Here is a 17,975-nt window from a genome sequence, read left to right on the forward strand (position 1 = left end):
ATACACCCCCGTATCCTAAGAGAATTAAGTAATGTCATAGCCAGACCCTCATTTCTGATATTAAAGGACTCTATACTGACAGGGAGAGTTCCACAGGATTGGCACATAGCAAATGTGGTAGCAATATTCAAAAAGTACAAAAACAGAGCCTGGAAACTATAGGCTGGTAAGTTTAACATCTGTCGTGGGTAAACTGAAGGTTTTCTATCTTGGAGTACGTAAATGAAAATAAGTAAATAACGCTTGTGGTAATGTGAACAGTGTTGGAAGGTGGTGTTGTCCCATTTCAGGTACCTCAGATGGGTCAGACAAATAAAATCCAGAGAGTGGTAGTAGTCTCAGCAAAGCATAGTTTGCTGACACATTTCTGTATACATTTTATGGGCTGGATTTTACTTGGACTGGTGGCTAGGCTTGGTGGAGGGAGTTCCCAGTCCACACCCTTCCAGTACGGGTTTTCCTTTCTACCTGAGGTGATCGCAGGTGAGACCTGCTGTAATCAGGCTGGCATAAAGCGCCTCAGAGTAGGTCAGTCTGAGGAGGGAGAGCGAGACTGTTTTGTGAAGCAGAGGCTCTGTGTCTGGTCTCAGTCAGGAGGACTGAGGGGCCACAAGGCTTTGAATAGCCTGAGGTTTGGAGGACCTAGTGACACCTAGAGAACGAGGGTTGCACGCCCAGTGTCTGGAGGACTACTGGGCCACACTTCCCCAAAAGGTACTGGAGTTGCCACAGCCTTGAGGCTGCAGTATTGATGATGGCTGAGTAAAGCCGCATATGTTGTCCATGTGTGAACTGAGCTCTATGAGTGAGATAGGGACGTATTTTGTTTAGGTAGCGCCTAGACGGGCAGGAGTTTATTTGTGTTTTAAGTGTTGGCGGTGCGGGAACCTCACCCCACCCAGTGATGTATAACTGGACTATCCTTTATGAGAAGAGTGTCAAAATAAATGCACAGTTTGGACATGAAAATCCGTTGTCTGGTGAGATATCTGTGAGTGTGACCCCCTGAAAAGAGACGATCCCTTACACGCCATATCAGCATGGATTCATGAGGGATCGGTCATGTCAAACTAATTTAATCAGTTTCTATTAGGAGGTAAGTTGTAGACTTGACAGCAGCGAATCAATGGATGTCGTATATCTGGACTTCTCCAAAGCATTTGACACTTTCCGCATAAAAGGTTAGTATATAAAATGAGAATGCTTGGACTGGGAGAAAATGTCTGTATGTGGGTAAGTAACTGGCTCAGTGATAGAAAACAGAGGGTGGTTATTAATGGTACACACTCAGATTGGGTCACTGTCACTAGTGGGGTACCTCAGGGGTCAGCATTGGGCCCTATTCTCTTCAATATATTTATTAATGATCTTGTAGAGGGCTTGCATAGTAAAATATTTTTTGATAACGTAATTGATGCGGAAAAGGACATTATACTGTATATATACTGCAGGAGACAATATACTGTATATATACTACAGATACCAGTATACTGTATATACATACTACAGAGGACAGTATATGACCAAAAGTTTGGACACACCTTCTCATTCAAAGAGTTTTCTTTATTTTCATGACTATGAAAATTGTAGATTCACACTGAAGGCATCAAAACTATGAATTAACACATGTGGAATTATATACATAACAAAAAAGTGTGAAGCAACTGAAAATATGTCATATTCTAGGTTCTTCAAAGTAGCCACCTTTTGCTTTGATTACTGCTTTGCACACTCTTGGCATTCTCTTGATGAACTTCAAGAGGTAATCACCTGAAATGGTCTTTCAACAGTCTTGAAGGAGTTCCCAGAGATGCTTAGCACTTGTTGGCCCTTTTGCCTTCACTCTGCGGTCCAGCTCACCCCAAACCATCTCGATTGGGTTCAGGTCCGGTGACTGTGGAGGCCAGGTCATCTGGCGCAGCACCCCATCACTCTCCTTCATGGTCAAATAGCCCTTACACAGCCTGGAGGTGTGTTTGAGGTCATTGTCCTGTTGAAAAATAAATGATGGTCCAACTAAACGCAAACCGGATGGAATAGCATGCCGCTGCAAGATGCTGTGGTTGCCATGCTGGTTCAGTATGCCTTCAATTTTGAATAAATCCCCAACAGTGTCACCAGCAAAGCACCCCCACACCATCACACCTCCTCCTCCATGCTTCACGGTGGGAACCAGGCATGTAGAGTCCATCCGTTCACCTTTTCTGCGTCGCACAAAGACACGGTGGTTGGAACCAAAGCTCTCAAATTTGGACTCATCAGACCAAAGCACAGATTTCCACTGGTCTAATGTCCATTCCTTGTGTTCTTTAGCCCAAACAAGTCTCTTCTGATTGTAGCCTGTCCTTAGCAGTGGTTTCCTAGCAGATATTCTACCATGAAGGCCTGATTCACACAGTCTCCTCGTAACAGTTGTTCTAGAGATGTGTCTGCTGCTAGAACTCTGTGTGGCATTGACCTGGTCTCTAATCTGAGCTGCTGTTAACCTGCGATTTCTGAGGCTGGTGACTCGGATGAACTTATCCTCCGCAGCAGAGGTGACTCTTGGTCTTCCTTTCCTGGGGTGGTCCGCATGTGAGCCAGTTTCTTTGTAGCGCTTGATGGTTTTTGTGACTGCACTTGGGGGCACTTTCAAAGTTTTCCCAATTTTTTGGACTGACTGACCTTCATTTCTTAAAGTAATGATGGCCACTCGTTTTTCTTTACTTAGCTGCTTTTTTCTTGCCATAATACAAATTCTAACAGTCTATTCAGTAGGACTATCAGCTGTGTATCCACCTGACTTCTCCACAACGCAACTGATGGCCCCAACCCCATTTATAAGGCAAGAAATCCCACTTATTAAACCTGACAGGGCACACCTGTGAAGTGAAAACCATTTCAAGTGACTACCTCTTGTAGCTGATCAAGAGAATGCCAAGAGTGTGCAAAGCAGTAATCAAAGCAAAAGGTGGCTACTTTGAAGAACCTAGAATAGCGAAAATTTACTTACCGAAATTTTTGTTTCCTGGAGTCCGTAGGCAGCACACACCAAAGGGTTAAGTCCCCTAGGTACAACCAGAATAGAGACCAATTAGCAAGCAATAGATTGATTAATTACATAGTACCTCCCAGTATAAAGCACCACAGAGCACACAGAGCCATGTATTGTATGCAGCAATAATTTATTACGGGTGGGCATATTGTGCTGCCTACGGACTCAGGAAACAAAAATTTCGGTAAGTAAATTTTCGCTTTCCTGTTCGTCCTTGGCAGCACACACCAAAGGGATTTTTAAAGCAGTACTCAAAGGGAGGGAGCACTGGCCGCCAACTGTAGCACTCGTTTGCCAAAAGAAGCCTCTTCTGCTGCCTGAATGTCTAGCCTGTAGTGTTTAATGAAGGTCGATGATGTAGACCATGTTGCGGCTCTGCAAATTTGTTCCAATGGGACTTGTGCCAGCTCAGCCCAGGACGAAGCTGTAGACCTTGTTGAATGGGCCTTTAATAATAATGGACACTGTAACTCAGCCATTGAGTAGGCCAACTCTATAGTCTGTTTGATCCACCTCGCTAAAGTTGCTTTACTGGCCCTTTTACCCTTATTAGGGCCCTGGTGCTGTAAAAAGAGACTTTCACATCCTCTGAATGATGAAGTGACTTGTAGGTAGAACAGAAGAACTCTTCTGACATCCAGGAGATGAGTTTGATCCTGGTCTTGAGCGTTAGACTGGATTACTGGGAGCGATATCTCTTGGTTAATGTTGGTAGTTGAAGCAACCTTGGGCAAGAAACCTGGCATTGTGCGTAGAACCACGGAGTGGCCTAAGTCTCTGAAATATGGTTCCCTACAGGATAGGGCTTGTAGATCACTTATACGTCTTGCTGATGTGATTGATACTAGGAATAAGGCTTTCCCAGACAAGTGTTTTATGGAAGCTTCTTCAAGCGGCTCGAATGGAGGTCTACACAAGGCGGACAATACCACAGACAGATCCCAGGATGGAATTGGAGAATGGAAGGAAGGATTAATATTCTTCAAGGCTTTGAAGAAAGTGCGGATTAATGGATTATTTGAAAACTTTCCTTGTTGCTGTGCATTTATTGCAGTAAAGTGAACCTTCAATGTATTCGTTTTCAGACCTTTTTGGAAGCCTTCATGAAGAAAGTGAATGATCGTATTTAGGGATTCTGGGTCTTCTGAGTTGCTTTGGCACCATGTCTTAAAGATGCGCCAAACTCGATTGTAAACCTTAACTGTAGCCGGTTTTCGAGCAGCTAGGAGAGTATTGATCACTTCCGTGGGCAGACCTAGGTGAATTAAAGAATCCCGCTCAGTCTCCAAACCGATAACTTGTTTGTTGGGGTTCGGATGAAAAAACCCGTTCTGACTGAGGAGATCCCGTCTGGGTGGAATTTTCCAAACCCTCCCTTTGGATAGACGGAGAGCTAGGGAAAACCACGTTCTTCGTGGCCAATAAGGTAGGACCACAATTGCTTTTGCTTGGTCCTGCTGAATCTTCTTGAGTACCTTTGAGATCATTGGAACTGGTGGAAAGGCGTAAATCAGACCTTCTTTCCAGCTGACTGACAAACCGTCGATCGTAAACGCTTGAGTGGAGCGGTAAATGGAACAGAATACTTTGGTCTTTCTGTTCTGTTCCGTTGCCATTACATCCATACGAGGTTCTCCCCACCGATTCTCGATCTCTGCAAACACAGCCGGATTGAGACTCCATTCTCCCGGGTGCATCTTCATGCGACTGAGTAGGTCGGCCATGACATTCAATGCACCCTTTACGTGGACTGCTGTTATTTCTTGGGTCCATACTTCGGCCCAAGCCATCAGAAGACTGCATTCCCTGGAGAGACTGCTGTTTCTTGTCCCTCCCTGCTTGTTTATGTAGTACACCGTGGAGATGTTGTCTGACCGGATTAGGACACTGCGGCTCTTCAGATGATCCTGGAAATGAATTAAGGCTAGGTGTACCGCCTTTAGCTCCCTCCAGTTGGAGGACCTTTTGGAATCTGCTGTGTTCCACTTCCTCTGCACCCACAGACTGTCGACATGGGCACCCCAACCCCAGGAGGAGGCATCCGTAGTGAGGTGAATCTGGGTTTGAGATTGCAGACTTCTGCCTTGTTGAAGGCGTTTGGGTGACATCCACCACCTGAGATGATGACGCGTCGATACTGGTATCACAAACTTCCTGTCCAGGGAGTGATAACTCTTGTCCCATGCTGTGAGGATGGCATGTTGTAGCTCTCTGAAGTGAGCTCTTGCCCATGGAACTGCATCCACTGAGGAAGTTAACCGACCCAGTAGAGCATCATCTGGCATAGGTTGTTCACAATTCCTGCAGGAGCGGTGTCTGGATTTTCTTTTTCTCTTAAGAGATTCCTCTGGGGAGGCAGACATCTAATAATAGATAAGGAGTATCAGTAAAAAATCATTCCTTCACCCAAACACCACCGAAGAGTGTGCACAGAGGAAGGGACAGCCGCATCAAACCTATGCCAGATCCTGCCAAGCATGTTATCCCCATACGCTAACATTACTTACCTCGGCAAGCAGTGGGAGTAGCGTCCTGGCGAGCGCCCATAGTAACGGTACCACGGAGTTAAATACTTCCGGGACGCGCCAGCGGAGTGCGCATGCGTGAGACGTCGCGATTCCCCAGTATGATCTCGCGCGTGCGCCTCCCCTATAGCGCGCGTCTCTGCTGCCTCAACCTCAACCCACACTATGCAGAGGGAGGCAAGCAGAGAATGGAGCGAGGTGCTGCCGACTGCACTGGGGAAAACACACTCGCAACCATCTTTAGGGTGAGGGACTAAAAGTATCACTCCTGGGAGGGGATAACTGTGGGAGTTGTGGTCTCTTCAAGTGCCTAGAGAAAATAAAATACATGGCTCCGTGTGCTCTGTGGTGCTTTATACTGGGAGGTACTATGTAATTAATCAATCTATTGCTTGCTAATTGGTCTCTATTCTGGTTGTACCTAGGGGACTTAACCCTTTGGTGTGTGCTGCCAAGGACGAACAGGAAATGACATATTTTTAGTTGTTTCACACTTTTTTGTTACGTATATAATTCCACATGTGTTAATTCATAGGTTTGATGCCTTCAGTGTGAATCTACAATTTTCATAGTCATGAAAATAAAGAAAACTCTTTGAATGAGAAGGTGTGTCCAAACTTTTGGTCTGTACTGTGTGTATGTATGTGTGTATATATATATATATATATATATATATATATATATATATATAGTGTAAAATGAAAATAATTGAAATAAAAATCACCCTCTTCTGTTTTAAAGTCGTATCTTCATCAGCTCATGGAATAAGGGTGACCTAACACACTGAGTGCTTGGTCCACAAACTCTCAAGAAGTGGGTCAGCCCGCTGATCTTCTAGTAACCAATGTCGTTCTGTAAACCCACTGGCATAGCTATAGGGGGCCCAGAATTTCAATCACACACACACACACACACACACACACACTGTACTGCTACTTAAAAATGTGCAACTCCCTATGTACTACAGAGTCGTATTACCATCCAGACTATAGAAAACTTGTGCGTGCTCTTGATGGTGAACTCGGAGGAGTTTATAAATGGACTGCACAAGGGTGGTGTATGTCTGCCTTCCGATTTTCCCACATCCTCTTGAATGAGTCTTGTGGGAACATCAGACAACGACAGAATGGACTAATTTATAGGAGGACACAAGGAGGCAGTACTATAAGTACTATCTTTACCTACATCATTAACAGAAGAGACAGGGAGGCAGTACTATCCATACCTACATCTGCAGAAGAGACAGGAAGGCTGTACTATTTATACCTACATGATTTACATGGAGAGACAGGGAGGCAGTACTACCTACGTCATTTACAGAAGAGACAGGGAGTCAGTACTATCTGTACCTACTTTGTTTACAGGGAGGAAGTACTATCTGTACCTACATCATTTGCAGAAGAGACAGGGAGGCAGTACTATCTGTACCTACTTTATTTACAGGGAGAGACGGGTAGGCAGTACTACCTGTAACTACATCATTTACAGAAGAGACAGGGAGGCAGTACTATCTCTACCTACATCATTTACAGGAAGAGACAGGGAGGCAGTACTATTTGTACCTACATCATTTACAGGGAGAGACATGGAGGCAGTACTATCTGTACCTACATCAATTACAGGAAGAGACAGGGAGGCAGGAAAATCTGTACCTACATAATTTACAGGGAGAGACATGGAGGCAGTACTATCTGTACCTACACGATTTACAGGGAGGCAGTACTATCTGTACCTCCATCATTTACAGGAAGAGACAGGGAGGCAGTACTATCTGTACCTACATCATTTACAGGAAGAGACAGGGAAGCAGTACTATCTGTACCTACATCATTTACAGGAAGAGACAGGGAGGCAGTACTATCTGTACCTACATAATTTACCAGGAGAGACAGGGAGGCAGTACTATCTGTACCTACATCCTTTACAGAAGAGAAAGGGAGGCAGTACTATCTGTACCTACATCATTTGCAGAAAAGACAGGGAGGCAGTACTACAGTATCTGTATCTACATCGTTTCAAGGGGAGACAGTGGCAGTACTATCTGTGCCATCATCATTCACAGGTGAGGCAGAGGTCGTACTATCTGTTCTTACATTTACAGTGGAGACAGGGAGGTAGTATTGTTTGTGCCTGTACCTATGGGTGTAGCTAAAGGCTAATGGAACAGGTGCTAAAGGCTCATGGGCTGTGCCTTTGTATCTCTGGTGGATAGGAAGAATTTGAGTGTACTGCATTGCTCATGAGTTGCATTGCGTAATTTTGTCAGAAGTATCCACACCATGTCAGTGAATAGAAACACACTAAAGTGTCAGACTTCTGACATTATATGGATTGCCAAGTCGAGCAAGTCGACTGATTCGTGGCTGCAGGAGCCAAATTCTTCTGGAATCTCTGATGCATATTAATGCATTCAGATGATGACTACAAGAGGCACAGCATAGTACCGTACATCTACCAGTATGAAGATAATGATCTGCTTGATTGGCATCTAGTGGTTGTTTTACATTTTGTTTCGCCCACCTTTCTCTCCTTACATCTGCGGAGCGTTGTTCATTATGGTTTTTTGTGAGTTTGAAACATTGCGGCTGCCATAGTGTGACTCAAGCATAAATAACTTGAAAAATTCCTCCTAATGATAAATCTTCCTCAGTGTGTGTACATTTGGATGACTAGGGTGCGCCATGGGTATAGGTTGGGTTAGAGCTGGTAGTATTTGTGTGCGAACATGACTTGAATGGGCATAAGCTGCTCTTAGCTGGAATACTGTACCAGACAGCCACTAAGTACAGAGCTATGCTTGTATTATACTCCAGAGCTGCACTCACTTTTCTGTTGGTGGAGTCACTGTGTACATACATTACATTACTTATCCTGTACCGAGCCTCAGTTACATCCTGTATTATGCTCCAGAGCTGCACTCACTATTCTGCCGGTGCAGTCACTGTGTACATACATTACATTACTTATCCTGTACTGATCCTTAGGTACATCCTGTATTATACTCCAGAGCTGCACTCACTATTCTGCTGGTGCAGTCACTGTGTACATACATTACATTACTTATCCTGTACTGATCCTGAGTTACATCCTGTATTATACTCCAGAGCTGCACTCACTATTCTGCTGGTGCAGTCACTGTGTACATACATTACTTATCCTGTACTGATCCTGAGTTATATCCTGTATTATACTCCAGAGCTGCACTCACTATTCTGCTGGTGCAGTCACTGTGTATATACATTACTTATCCTGTACTGATCCTGAGTTACATCCTGTATTATACTCCAGAGCTGCACTCACTATTCTGCTGGTGCAGTCACTGTGTACATACATTACTTATCCTGTACTGATCCTGAGTTACATCTCGTGTTATACTCCAGAGCTGCACTCACTATTCTGCTGGTGGAGTCATTGTGTACATACATTACATTACTTATCCTGTACTGATCCTGAGTTACATCCTGTATTATACTCCAGAGCTGCACTCACTATTCTGCTGGTGGAGTCACTGTGTACATACATTACATTACTTATCCTGTACTGATCCTGAGTTACATCCTGTATTATACTCCAGAGCTGCACTCACTATTCTGCTGGTGCAGTCACTGTGTACATACATTACATTACTTATCCTGTACTGATCCTGAGTTACATCCTGTATTATACTCCAGAGCTGCACTCACTATTCTGCTGGTGCAGTCACTGTGTACATACATTACATATCCTGTACTGATCCTGAGTTATATCCTGTATTATACTCCAGAGCTGCACTCACTATTCTGCTGGTGCAGTCACTGTGTACATACATTACATTACTTATCCTGTACTGATCCTGAGTTACATCCTGTATTATACTCCAGAGCTGCACTCACTATTCTGCTGGTGGAGTCACTGTGTACATACATTACATTACTTATCCTGTACTGATCCTGAGTTATATCCTGTATTATACTCCAGAGCTGCACTCACTATTCTGCTGGTGCAGTCACTGTGTACATACATTACATTACTTATCCTGTACTGATCCTGAGTTACATCCTGTATTATACTCCAGAGCTGCACTCACTATTCTGCTGGTGGAGTCAATGTGTACCACCTTAAAACTCATTTATATGTATTGATTCTCTCTAAAAAAAAAATTAAGAAAATATTCAATCTTCAGCAGATCTTTGAGGAATTACTAGAGATCTGTCTTCATCTCGTTATTCATCCCTTCCTGCTGTTACCAAATGCCGGCTGTCTTAGTCATATACACCGTGCCAAGAGCTGACATTTGGGCAGGAGAAGCAAGAAACTGGATATGTCTGTACCCAGGAGGACATGACATTACTGACTCCTGATTATTTTATTGTAATGAATATTTATCGCTACTTTTGATCCTCTGTAGAGGCGGGCATTGGCTCCTTTATATTTAGGTACTGTTGTGCCAGCTGCAGTACAGATTAGTGTATATTTGGGAAAAATCCTTCAAGGATGGTAGAATTGCTTCTGTTGCGGTTGCCTGATGGTAGGAATATTGTTTGAAAACAGTTTTTTAGAGAAACTTTCTATAATTGCCCCAGTCTGTACCATCAAAGATGAATGGATGTGGAAGCTAGACTATGTGCCAAACCCAGGCCATATCAACATCATAGCGTACAAATTATGCTGGGACCCTCAGCTATTAGACTCGAGGATAGAGACTCGAATGTGACCGATACATATTGTCCTCATTACTTGCAATGAAGGAGGATCACAGTCTCTATTGAAGCTGACCAGGTCCCATATGGCACCATCTTCCAGATCAAGCTACAAGAGTAGGATCATCACATCTCTGCCATATTGAAAGTAAAGGACCGGCTGACCAATGGGTATGTGAGAATAAAAATGAACCATTTTAAAAGGGTATTCCCATCTCATAATTTTATGGCATTTCACTAGGTTATGTCATCACTTTATGATCGGTGACCTATGAGACCTCCACGTATCCTGAGAAAGAAGGGGCTGCGGTGCTGATCCACAGTCAGATTCAATGCAGTGGTTCCTTTCGCTGTTGTTTTCTACAGAGCAGAGCTCTAGGCCACCCGGCTGTGCAGACAATTGGCCTGATACCTTTCAGTGGAGCTGTGATGCCGTTCTCTAAAGAGCAGGTGACCAAGTTGCTGTTGTGCATGAAACAGCAGTACACCTTCATTCAAGGGATTAGACAGTTCTCTGGATAGCTGGGTGGCCAGGAGCGCAGCTGTGCAGATAAAAAAACTGTAAAGGGTGCAGTACCGAATCTGCACTGTAGCATTTTTGTTCTCAGGATCCTGCTGCAGACGTCAGCGCCCTTCAGCAGACATCTGCAGACTTCAGCACCCTTCAGCAAACATCTGCAGACATCTGTAGACTTCAGCACCCTTCAGCAGACATTTGCAGACTTCAGCAGACGTGAAGATTTCAGCACCCTTTAGCAGACATCTGCAGACTTCAGCACCGTTCGGCAGACATCTGCAGGCTTTAGCACCCTGCAGGAGACCTCTGCAGTCTTCAGCAGACATTTGCAGACTCCAGCACCCTGCAGCAGACATGTGAAGACTGGAGCACCCTTCAGCAGACATGTGAGGACTTCAGCACCCTGCAGCAAACTTCAGCAGTATACAGAGGACAGAACAGAGTTTTCAAGTGGGAGAGAAGCCTGCTCTTCCAAAAGGGCTCCTATTTTTGTAGGATCCTCATGGACATAATGGGAGAGTAGCTAGGCCTACAGGTGGTCATATATGTGCAGTCACTCGCCATTCAAGTCTACGAGAGATAACAAAACATCCAAATGAGAGTGCTAGACCGTTTCCCTATCTCCCATAGACTGTACTGTAGGGTGCAGAGTGTGCTAGTCAACAGACCCCTTCATACCCTGTGATCTCTATAGAATGCATGCATCGTTCCTGAGCAGCTCATCAGGGTGTATTTTGTGAAACAATTCTTCTACCTTTAGGCAAAATTTACACAATTCATCAAATTATTTTCCAAAAATAAATAGTTTTACGAGAAATGCCGTTTGGCTGGAAAGGAATGTTGTGCAGCAAGACTAGAATATGTCCCCGATTACGCTGCAAGTTGACTCAGCTCAGGATGACTGGGCAGATAGTTGCTAAGCCCCACCCATGCCAAACACACTTTCGGGAAAATAGTGAAAGTGGCATAAACCCCTCAAAAAGTCCAAAAAAATTGTGAAAATGGGGCTTGCTCAAAAATTACAACCTCTTAAAGCCACTTTCTTGGTGCACAGGGGCGGATAAATGCCACCCATTATCTGCAAAATGGTGGGATTTTTAATAATATCAAGACTACTGTGATCCCTCAAGATACAATGGCCTCAGGATACAATATTTTCAACATACAATAGTCTTTTATGACCCATCATAAGTGGAAACCAGACTTAACATACAATGTCTCAGACCCTTATCTAACCAATCAAGGACACTTCTCTGGTAAAATAGCTGTATGAGTTGCTAGTTAGCAGCTAGACTTGTTATTAGTTAACTGCTTATTTTTCTTAAATATTCATTTTCTATTACCTTGGATGACTTTTGGAGCTTTGGAACCAATTACTCAACTTACAATGGTTTCAACATACAACGATCGTCCTGGAACCACTTCATATTGTTACTTTAGGGACCACTGTATTTGCAAACGTGGTGCAGTGGAGCAATTTAAAAATTTAAAAAGTTGTAATGTGGACATCCAGAAAACTTTACTCTTTTAGTGGAAAATCATCATGAGTCATATAGGATTTGGCTGGAATTTTCTTACAGAGATTATGGTTTATAGAAAACAATTTCTAAGGCAAGTTAAAAAATCATTGGATTTTTCTATGACACCAATCTACGCCGTATCAATTCGTTATGTCATAAATATCTTAAATATGCGGGTGCTTGTCCCACATTCCTGGCTGAGAGGCTCCTGGACTTGCCTACTTTTAGGAAGTGACTTCAAGGAGTAATGATTGGAAACTCCGCAGACAGTTGTATAGTATGCTCTGCCCCTTCACATAGACCACTCTGGAATCATGACCAGTGCATAAGCAGAACTGTACCGAAAGACATGGAAATACATTATTTTATTTTCTGTTCAGAGACCTGTGCAGATTTCTGACTTCAGCACCTTTCAGCAGACACCTGCAGACTCCAGTACCCTTCAGTAGACATCTCCAGACTTCCAACAGACACCTTCAGACTCCAGTACCCTTCAGTATACATCTACAGACTTCAACAGACCCCTACATACTTCAGTACACTTCAGCAGACCCCTTCTGATTTCAGCACCCTTCAGTAGACATCTACAGACTTCAAGGCAGGGTTTAGCAGACCCCAGCAGGCTTCAACATCCTTCACAGGCCCCTGCAGGTTTTAGCGCCCTTCAGCATACCCCTGCAGACTTCAGTACCCTTCAGTAGTCATTTGCAGACCCCAGCGGGCTTCAACACCCTTCAGCATACCCTTGCAGACTTCAACAACCTTCAGAAGACCCCCCTCAGATGTCAGCAACCTTCAACAGACCCTCGCAGACCTCAGTACATTTCAGCAGACATCTACGGTCTATAGCACCTTTTAGCAGGCCCCTTTAGCAATTTTCAGAGCTCTATATCAGACCTCCGCCCCCTCCAAAAAGCCAATACCCTTCAAACATGTTCTGGTCTAACTTTAGCTTGAGGAGATATGACTGCATCTGGCACATAGGATTGGTTTCGGCCTCCCCCACAAATCACCACCAAAGCCGCTTGCTTCTCTGCCTATTCTGACACCACACTACATACTCCTATCTGCCATGTCTATGAGCGCAGGTTGTCGGAGCAGACCAGTCATCAAAGAGCGGAGTTTACAAGTGGGAGAGAAGCCTGCTCTTCCAAGAGGCCTCCCAGTTTTGTAGGAAGTCTCATGGACATTCTGGGAGAGAAGCCAGGCCTACAGGTGGCCATGTTTCCCTATCTCCCATAGACTGGTGGGGTGCAGAGTGTGCTTTTGAACAGACCCTTCATAGCCTGTGATCTCTATAGAATGCTTGCATCTTTCTTGGGATGGTCATCAATTGTATTTTGCAAGCTTGTAAACAATATTTTTCCTTTCGGCTAAATTTACACAATTCATAACATTTTTTTCCAAAAATATACGTTTACGAGAAATGTCATCCATCTGCCTGGAAAGGAATGTTGTGCAGCAAGACTAGAATATGTCCCTGATGACTTGTCGCCGAATGACCCAGCTCAGGATGACAGGGCACAGAGAGTTGCTTAACTTTTCCCAGAGAAGAATTTCTCAGCTATACATTATACACAGCCGTCTTCCAGGAAACACTCCCATAATTCCCAGTGACTCTCTTGCTTGTTTTGAAGACGTTATCAGTCATTGCTGGTTGAGCAAGAGCTTTTCAGAAAATCTGTTAGTAAAGGTCACTTACCTATTATATATTATACAGGCAGTGATGGGACTAAAGGGCAGCTCCACTAAAAGTTCACATTAACCATAAATATGCTGTAAGGTTTTAAGGGTGACCTGTCCCCTCTCCTGACATGTCTGTCTCCATGCAGTAACAGTTCTGGAGCGTCTATTCTTATGACTTTATGATGTGCCTTTCCGTTATTATTCCTGCTAGAAGTTATGAATGTCAAATACTAGCAGTTTGCAATGAAGGTCCAGCTGGGAGTTACCAGTTGGGGGTGTATTCCTACACAGTCCCTGGCAGCTCTAATAGGATAGTGTCATACTATGCAGGGACAGACCCTCAACTGGTAATGCCGATCTGGACCTTCATTGTAAACTGCTGCAATTCACTCATAACTTCTAGCAGGAATAATAAAGGAATGGCACAAAATAGAGTGGTTATTAAACCAGACATGTCAGGAGAGGTGACAGGTCCCCTTCAGTTAAACTCCGAAGACATTTTTAAAACGGACCTGTCCCCTCTCCTGACATATCTTTTGTAGTATATTATTCTATGTGAAATGACAATTCTTAAGCTTTTCTGATAACTCTCTGTTGTGCCGTTCCTCTATTATTCCCGGTAGACGTTTATAATTAAAAGTACAACTGAGTGTTACCAATTGGGGGTGTGTCCCTGCAACGTCTGACGGTATCCAATCAGCGCTGACAGCGCCAGACTGTAACACCCATTTATTCATAAACATCTAGCAGGAATAATAGAAGGACGGCACAATCCGGAGTTATAGGAAAAGATGCTCTAAAACTATTATCACAGTAAGGGCTCATTCAGACGGCCGTATGAATGAGTCCGAATCCGTTCCGCAATTGTGCGGATCGGGGGCAGACCCATTCATTTCAATGGGGCTGCAAAAGGTGGTGTGCTGTCCCCATATGTGGTTCCGTGGAAATGATAGAACATGTCCTATTCTTCTCTGCAGTCGCGGACAAGAATAGGCATTTTCTATTATGGTTGCGGCCATGTGTGGTCCACCAACGGTTTCTGTGTTTGGCGGATCTGCAAAGCACTACGGCCATCTGAATGGGCCCTAAGAGAGCTGTAAGGGTCTTATGGCTGATACTTTGACATACTGTATTTGATAATCTGGCATCTATTGGGCCACATTCATGTCGGACTTAAAGGGGTTGTCCAGGAATAATTATGTTTTATATCATGCCCGCCGCCTGCCTCTTGAAACAGAACATTCATACTTACCTGCTTTCCGACGCTCTGGTCCTTGGCGCTGCGTCCATGGTCTGGGTCCTGCAGTGTTTACATCCGGCGCTGCATGGGGATAGTCACATGCTCCACAGCAGCCAATGACTGGCTTCAGTGGTGATGTGTCGCTTGTGGCTGAGTCACCTCTGAAGCCAGTCATTGGCTGCAGTAGAGCATGTGACCATTTCCATCCAGCGCCGGCTGTAACAACTGCGGGAACCAGAACATGGATCAGAGCGGTGGGGAGCAGGTAAGTATGAATCTTCTGTTTCAGGAGACATGCCGCGGGCTTTGGATGAAAAGTCATTATTACCAGAAGACCCCTTTAAGGGATTTTTACTGTATTGAGCTGAGTGAATGCAGCAGACTGGTAGAGACCAGGCTTAATGTTATTATTGTTCCTCTTTTGTCCCCTAGTGGGCATCTCTCAAGGGTCAGAAGATGGAGCGTTGGAGGACGATGACGAGGAGATTGCGGTCACACAAAGCACTGCTAATTTCACCTGCCCCATAACACAGGTACAGTACTGAGCGGAGTCCTGCACTTCTTCTCTATGCCTACAGTTATCCAGTCTGACTGCGGAGAACACCAATGTCCCATTCATTTCCATGTCACACTAAGCCTAAACACGTCCATAGTGTTACATTACCCCGACAGAGGCCCCTAGAGTGCCCTTGTGGCTGGTATATGTCAGTATATTGCAAACAATAGACCGCACTGCAGTATATCACACAGTATATGTCTGTCTTTTACCCTATGGATGAATGGCACTGTACGGCATCCATGAAATGTATGTATCCCGATGTATACATTAAACGTGATGTGAACAGAGCCCCCCCGGGGGGGTCCAAGAAGCTGAATCATGAGGAGTTGTTTCATGGGGTTTCTGCACTTGCCAAACTAAAGAGGTGGTCATTGGTATAAGCCAATCATGGGATATCCTAGAAAACCCCTTTAAGTGGGCCTTCCTGCTATCTCTCAAAGCAATTCAGTACAGCGACCCATTAACAGTTTTTTCCTGCGCAGCGACCCTCAGCCACCTGCTGCGAAGGGGAACTGCAGCAGGATCCATTCACTTAAATATGGCCGTCTGCATTTCCGTGCTTGGCATTGTGCAGGGAAAAACAGTGAAGGGATCTCAGAATGGATGGAGGTCCGAAAGGCTGGACGATCATAAAGTGACATGTCATCTCTCTATAAGGAGGGAATATCCAGGGCTGTTCCTAAATGGAGGGGTAAGTATTAACTAAACTATCAGGGGAGAAGAAAGGACTGATTTCCTAAAAGCCTGGAGAACCCCTCTAAGGATGCTGCTCATGTACCTTGCTGTGTTGTAAATGCTTGATACATTTCGTTGTCACATTGTCCATCATTCCTTTTCTGTTACTTTGTTTCTAACTTAACGTAACCCAGTGGAGCTTGGCTTTCCTTGTGGTGCCCTTCAGGTATTGCGATCCTCAGTCCTATGGTGAGATGCAGCATTCCAGGCTTTGATTGCACTACACCCAGGGGGGTGAAGACGGTGCATGATTTTTTGGATGCCCTGCAAGTGATCATTGCTACTTCAGCAAGATCAAACTTCATCCGCAGAGCTATAGAGCTGCGTCATGAGCAGGACATCACGCTCAGGCTCCATCGTCGCTCTGTTTTTAGAAACCACGTTTGCATAATTATCTAATATAAAAATGAGACACCTGTCAATCAAGCCGTCAGCTCATCATTAGTAATTCCATGGTGATCATCCAGTGATGCCTAGAATTAAAACCGCTGATTGATTGGAATTGGATCCCCTCCCCCCTGCGAAATTGTGAAATTGACCACAGAGTGTCTTGAGAAATGTATATTTACTGCTATTTGCAGTGACTCGGTCCTGGTTTCAGTGCAGTGGTTTCAGGTTAGGTAAAATGTATTGAAAGGGGTATTGTGGGTGGACAATTTTAATTAAAACCTGGGACAGATTGGGTTAAATTATCAAACCATCAGTTTTCACTGATTCTCCACTGCTGCTGGTCCCTGCGTTTCTCTACTTTCAGGTCTTGGGCTTGACACAACGGAAATGGCTTGGACTGCACACTCAGCCAGTCACTGGCTGAAGTGGATAACTACTGCAGTTAGCGATTGGTAAAGCATAATTTAATTATATTCCGCTGATCAGCCAACCTGATCTAATAGTAAGGTCTTATGCACACGGGGCCGAGAGCGGACCATGGAAACCCGGCCTGGATTCCTCCTGACAGCATGAGCGCACGGCGTCATTGGTTGCTATGACGCCGTGCGCTTCATGCAGCCGCTGTGTAGTATAGTGTATTACTGTACAGGAGCGGCTACATGAAGCGCACGGCGTCATAGCAACCAATGACGCCGTGCGCTCATGCTGTCAGGAGGAATCCAGGCCGGGTTTCCACGGTCCGCTCTCGGCCGCGGAACACGGCCGTGTGCATGAGGCCTAAGAGTGTGAAGGAAATACTATGGCCACCATCAGGAACCACAGCCAGCAAACTCAGAAACTGCTACCAGTCTTCCTAACCACTCTGGTTTGTAGGAAGCTAAGACTACTACTGGGTTCTTCACCAGAGCCCGCCACAAATCCGGTAGGACTTGATACTATGGATCCAAGTTATGTCCGTAGAGTAAGTTAGCAGAAAACTGGTGTGAGCTTGCAGGAAGCAGACCTACCAGAATGACCAAGGTGTGCAAATAGTAGGGTCAAAACCAAGAGAGACAGATAATGCCAAAACAGTGGACGAGGCGTTAATCCA

At 44.6% G+C, this 17,975-nt stretch overlaps 1 protein-coding gene across 3 annotated transcripts in view; it reads left to right on the forward strand.

Moving 5' to 3' along the window:
- Window positions 1–17,975, forward strand: part of NSMCE2 (NSE2 (MMS21) homolog, SMC5-SMC6 complex SUMO ligase) — a 210,191-nt gene that overhangs the window by 188,478 nt on the left and 3,738 nt on the right. For all 3 annotated transcript variants that reach the window (XM_044292770.1, XM_044292771.1, XM_044292772.1), the window contains one exon: window positions 15,634–15,734. In XM_044292770.1, coding sequence (XP_044148705.1) covers window positions 15,634–15,734 — 101 coding nt within the window. The remainder of the gene's footprint in view (window positions 1–15,633; window positions 15,735–17,975) is intronic.

Source organism: Bufo gargarizans, chromosome 5 (genome assembly GCF_014858855.1).
Source record: "Bufo gargarizans isolate SCDJY-AF-19 chromosome 5, ASM1485885v1, whole genome shotgun sequence".
NCBI lineage: Eukaryota > Metazoa > Chordata > Amphibia > Anura > Bufonidae > Bufo > Bufo gargarizans.